This window comes from Chenopodium album, chromosome 9 (genome assembly GCF_948465745.1).
Source record: "Chenopodium album chromosome 9, dcCheAlbu1.1, whole genome shotgun sequence".
Taxonomy (NCBI): domain Eukaryota; kingdom Viridiplantae; phylum Streptophyta; class Magnoliopsida; order Caryophyllales; family Amaranthaceae; genus Chenopodium; species Chenopodium album.
In genome coordinates, this window is record NC_137842.1 from 65,741,039 (window position 1) to 65,747,038 (window position 6,000).

Sequence of the window (6,000 nt, forward strand, 5' to 3'; positions counted from 1 at the left end):
TGGGTGGGTGGAACTATCCAATTTGCCTTTAAACGATCAATATACTAGTTTATAACTTGCACCGAATTCGTTAACTCAAATCTACTATGGACGTTTATGACAACATATTCAATGGTCCTATACGCTTCCAAACGGCATTATATGACCCCGAGATATATCCCCAAGTATCACAAGACTTTTCGACACCGGGCTCTGAATCCTCCAATAAAAATCCTCAAAAAGCGTGGATAATAGACTTCAATTTTGGAACTTTTTTAACTTTTTTTCGCCCGAAAATAAAATTTTTGAGATGTTTACCATGGTCACTAATACCTTCCTCCAGGAGTCCAATTGGGTGGGTGGAACCATCCAATTTGCCTTTAAACAATTAATATGACTTGACTAAGAAGTAGTGTATGACGAGGATGATACAGAGTACATTATGTAATTCTCGAGCCATCTTTAATTTTTAAACCAATGAATATGTTAAAAAAAAAAAAAAAAAACAAAAACAAAAACAAAAACAACATAAAAAAAATATGATCGATCGCTATTTTTATAAAAGTAATTGGCTTAGGAATTACAAGTGTTATGTACTCCATATATTCATATAATACAATATATTTTCTATAAAATATATATATATATATATATATATATATATATATATATATATATATATATATATATATATATATATATATATATACACTTCGTAATAAGGATAACTACCATTAAAAAGGTATAATATCTTCCTAAAATTTATTTATTCACTTGAAATATATTTGGACTAACAATGGGGATACTTAAAGACAACTTAAGACTATTATGTTCCATATAGATTTACAATTTTCATATTCTTGTCCTCTCTAACTCTCCAATGTTAACAATCTAAAACAATATTCTTTTGATTTTTTTTATTCTCAATTCGTATATATTAATGTTAAACCTTTTTTAAAAAAAATGTAATTTTACTATAGAGTCGTACAAAGAGGTCCAATTGATTCGAGTTTGGGAGTGTAAATAAGTAGAGAAAACTCACCAAGTACCTTTAATTAATTAATTCGTGAAATAGTTACGAGTGCTACCTGCATTGATTTGGAAAATATACACGGATCACAGTTTACTTAGCATATTATTCTTAAGACTTTGAACTCCTTAATTCTAAGAAAGGCATAGTAGTCATATTACTAGAGAAATTGTAAGTTGAAAGCTAGTAAATTCCACAAGAGAGCAACGACATAAATGTCAATGTCGTCCCTTGCTACATGTAGACAATTACTAGTTTTGTTTGATCCACTGATTATTTGAATTTTCGACGTCGTTGCATGCCGTAGAGCATATGCAACGGCATTTATAAGTTAGTCCTATATTTGTTTGGGTGCTGCAAAGACTTGAAGCAAATACCACGGCATAAGTCGTCGTTTGTTCCTATTTGTCATCAACGAAGCAGAAAATTTAAATAAGGATCTGTTAGAACAAAATTGGAGGAATGAACAAGAGGGACCGGATATTTCTTCTAGGCACGTATCATAGCCGCTTTCCTAATAGTTTATTATCGACCCTCTACGAAACAACAGGGTTAACACGATATAACTATTGGGATATAATGAAGAGACAATTGATTTTGGTTGTTCATCAAAATCAATCTACAAGCTAGAAGTTTATGAACAAGTGATTGTGAAACCAATTAAGAGAAAAATACTATAGATTAAATTATCTAAAAAGAAGCAAGCTTAAAATGATAATCTCTTTTCTCATCCATCATATATGTCATATAAACTCCTATCTATAGAGTTTATATAAAGAGTAGTTGTTATCCAACGAATATGTCCGTTCACAAAGCAATTCGTTCAAAAACTGTCAAAAATCGTCAGTTTTGACTATGGCTTGGAATGAGGGCTTTAAGAAGGTGCTGGTCATAATAAATTTATACTTAAATGGCTTTTAAGAAATGAAAAACTAAAGTTTACAATATGGAGTTAAAATAAAATTCTAATGACAATATATTCCATAAATCATGCATTTTTTACATTAACAATCTTCTAGTTCGCTCATTAACCATTACCACCAGGCACCAGTTTCATGAATTCTTCTACGCTGCTGTAACCGAGTTCCAAGGAGTTTTGTTCTTACTGATGTTAGCTTTGCAACAACATCACTCATGTCCAACCTCTCTCGTGGTGTCTCGATTGAGCAAGAAAGAGCGATTTTGAGTACTGAAATCAATGCCTCCAATATCATGATGTTATTAGTCTCCACTCCGCTTATGTCTGCTAGAAGAACGTGATCTAGAATCTCAGTTACTCGCTGAGGCAGAGCGCCTTTCACAAAGCTATGTAGACTTAGACCCTCTTTAAACATATCATTTGTAGGCCTTCTTCCTGTAAACAATTCTAGTACAAGAATCCCAAAACTATAGACGTCGCCACTAGTAGACACTTCATTTCCCAATCCATATTCTGCACAAAAAATCATACGTTTTGCAAGTGTTATTATGGTAAAAAAAAGATGGAATTCTTAAAAATATTCGGTACAAAAATTAAATTGTTACCTGGAGGAGCATAACCAATTGTTCCTCTGACTCCAATAGAGCTAGATTGACTTGTATGAATGGCGTCGTTGGCTTCTGAGAAGAACTTGGCTAGTCCAAAGTCGCCGACATGTGCAACCATATCATCATCGAGGAGGACATTACTCGCCTTGAGGTCACAATGAGCTATGGAGGCCCCATGGTGATGGTGAAGATAATCCAAAGCAAAAGCGACATCAATTGCAATATCGAGTCTTTGGTAAAGATTCAAGTACTTCGAGGTATCACTTGTGCCTTCGATGACACTAGTTGTCTCGGATGGATGCAACCAATCTTCCAAGCTGCCATTTGACATGTACTCATAAACCAAAGCCTTAAAATCTCTACCTTGATGATCAATGCTTGAACAAGCTGTTATCACCTTAACAAGATTACGATGTCGAATGCTTTGAAGTACTCCACATTCAGCCAAAAAACTCTTCAAAGCACCGCGATACTCTAGATTAAATTTCTTGATGGCAACAATACTTGATCCTTCCTCATCGAGAGTTCCCTTGTATACAACCCCAGATACACCACTTCCAAGCACATGTTCGGAGGAAAAGCCATTTGTAGCTTTAAGCAACATTTGATAAGAAATATTCGGAAAATTTTCTATATCATTGTTAGAAGTAACGGGTTCCATTGCCTTCTCTCTCTTACAGAAATTGCATAATAACAACACAAGTATAGACACGAACAAACAAACTCCAGTAATCCCAAAAAGAACCGCGATCATCAATTTTTTCCTACGCTCCACTCGTCTTTTATGGGTGTCGCGGGTGAACCTGCACTTGGGCAACTTTAACTCGGGTATGCCTCCGCATAGATGACTATTCCCACTTATCAAAAGACCGCTTGTATTACTAAAGAATCCGTTAGTGGGTACTTCACCTTCAAGATTATTGTTTGATATATCTAGGCTTTGTAGATGTAGATTGCCTAGAAATTTCGGGATCACACCGGATAAATTGTTGTATGACAAGTCTAACTCAATAAGGCCCTCTAATGTCTGCAATGCTTCGGGAATGATGCCATTAAAATTGTTTTGCCACAAGAATAACAACTCTAAGGACATACAACTACCAAGAGAGCTTGGAATGTTACCTGATAACTTGTTTCGAGAGATATCTAAGCCATTAAGGTTGATCATATGCCCAACTTCGTCGGGCAAAGACCCTGTTAGTTGGTTTCCAGAAATATCAAGTGCAACAGACAAGGAGGTGAGACTAAATAACTCTGAGGGTATGTTGCCGCTAAGACTATTATTACAAAGAAATAATTGAATTAGAGATCCACAATTTCCCAAACTCGAGGGTATTTGGCCCTCGAGATCATTGTTACACAAAGTTAAAATAGCTAACATGGTTAAGTTTCCAATCGAGGGTGGAATGACTCCAGATAGATGGTTATCCTCTAAATGTAGAGACATGAGATCTTGGAGTTTTCCAATCCCTTGCGGAATGGTCCCAACAAGTGCATTGTTATTGGCCGCAAACATATGTAGTTTCGTCAATTTTTCAATGCAATCTGGAATTTCTCCCGCTATGTTGTTATCATTTAATATCAAAGTAGTAAGAAATGAAAATTTGCATATGATTTTTGGAAAGAACCCGTTGAAGTTGTTTTGGCCTATCTCTAACCATTGCAAATTGGTTGCATTGGCCAAAGATGAAATAAAATCCAAATCTCCAGCTTGGCCATTCCCTAAGGAGTTCTGTTGAAGGACAAGTCTAGTAAGATTTGTCAACTTACGGAAAGAAGGAACTTGTCCTTGAAGATTATTAGTTGCTAACTCGAGTATTTTTAGATTTGAAGAATCAGACATTGAAGCAGGAATTTCTCCATTGAATTGATTGTTGCTTATAGAAAACACTTCAAGGAGTGGAAGGGTGTTACCTAAATCCGAAGGAAGTTTTCCTTCGAAGTCGTTTTGGGATAGTCCTAATTCTTTCAATAAAGAGAGGTTAAAGATTGAGGGTGGTACTAATCCCGAAAGCTTATTGTCGGATAGATACAAATTGGTTAGATTCTTTAATTTGCCTATACTATCTGGGATCCTTCCAACTAAACTGTTTCCTGTTAGAGATAGCGTCGAAAGTGATGATAAGTTCCCTATAGATGAAGGAATGTTACCCGTCAAGTTGTTCCTTCCCAAAAGAAGAAACTTCAAAGTTGACATCGAACCAAGTGTAGATGGGATTTCTCCCACCAAATTGTTTCCCGCAAAGCCTACTCCAATGAGGCTATAGCAACCTGCTAAACTCGATGGAATTTCCCCTCCAAAGGAATTATTATTCAACCCAAGACGTTGCAGCCTATGCAAACGACCAATGGAAGGTGGTATTATGCCAGATAAACTATTATCATACAAGAATAGTTTAATTAAGAAGCTTAAATTTCCAAGATAAGGTGAAATAATACCTTTGAGCTTGGAGGAATTCAAGTCTAGTATGGTCACTCTTTGGTGTCGATGACCACAAGTAACGCCGTACCACTCACAAAAATGGATGGTGTCATTCCATGAGCTCATGACTCCAAGAGGGTCATCAGTTACTCCTGCCTTGAATTCGAGCAATGCTAGCTTGTCTGTTTTGTTGTTCCCAGCTATCGCGAATGAGAGACAACACATCAATAACAACCAAGTAGTAACACATATGATCCCGTAGACACGAGACATAGTTGTGTATAACTCTTGGGATCAAAATAAAATTTAATCAAGGCCAATTATGTATTGTATATTCATCAACAGACTTATTGTAATTTATACTACTACAATATCCTAAGAATTTTATATAAATGATTCATCACTAAATAACATAAAATCAATGGGAACATCTTTAAAAGAATACGAGTGTAGTAGGTATGTGCAAGTTGTGGAGGACCGTTTACTAGTCTTGAATTTTACAGCCAAGTACTTTAAACAAAAATATTTCCATTTTTGGTATTTAAAATTTAACACTTGAATAATTACAGTATATTTTTTCAACAGTTAGCGTATTGGGATTGAAGATATATTGAATCGTTACTGTTTAAATTAAAATAAATTTTTGTGCATGAGTTCGATCAATCTTGTTTAATTCGTATATGAAAGTGTAATTTTTTTTTTTTTTTTTTTTTTTTTTTTTTTTTTTTTTTATTTTTTAAGAAAGTATGACTGTGAAATTTTAAAATAGGAGTACTCCATATCATTTATTTTATTTTTCAATATTTGTGTTAAAGGACCATCTCAACCAAAAGTTTAAGTTGATGGTTGAATCTTAGGAATATGTTTAATACTCTATCAATCCCCCTCACATGAAAGGCCCTTTGGGTTTGAAATGTGGGTGCAACACAGGCCCACCCATACCTGACGCGAATTAATTCTACTTTAAAGGAGGGGTGGATGAGATTCGAACCCGTGACCTTCGTGTCACGCTGGCTCTTGATACCATGTTAGAGGATTATCT

General features: G+C 35.1%; 1 protein-coding gene across 1 annotated transcript; it reads right to left on the reverse strand.

Moving 5' to 3' along the window:
* Nucleotides 1-1,797: 1,797 nt before the first annotated feature.
* Nucleotides 1,798-5,231, reverse strand: LOC145557991 (uncharacterized). Its single transcript, XM_081619149.1, has 2 exons — nucleotides 2,534-5,231; nucleotides 1,798-2,441 (listed from the first exon to the last, which is right to left on the reverse strand). Exons 1-2 carry the CDS (start codon nucleotides 5,229-5,231, stop codon nucleotides 2,044-2,046), a joined length of 3,096 nt encoding a protein of 1,031 aa, XP_081475275.1. The 3' UTR covers nucleotides 1,798-2,043.
* Between the last annotated feature and the right edge of the window lie 769 nt (nucleotides 5,232-6,000).

What these genes read in the sequence shown, in the direction of transcription:
- LOC145557991 (XM_081619149.1), bottom strand. Translation starts at nt 5,231, where the DNA reads ATGTCTCGTGTCTACGGGATCATATGTGTTACTACTTGGTTGTTATTG. An exon ending in AATTGGTTATGCTCCTCCAG is followed by an intron (nt 2,442 to 2,533) that starts GTAACAATTTAA and finishes TTTTTTGTGCAG; the next exon opens with AATATGGATTGGGAAATGAA.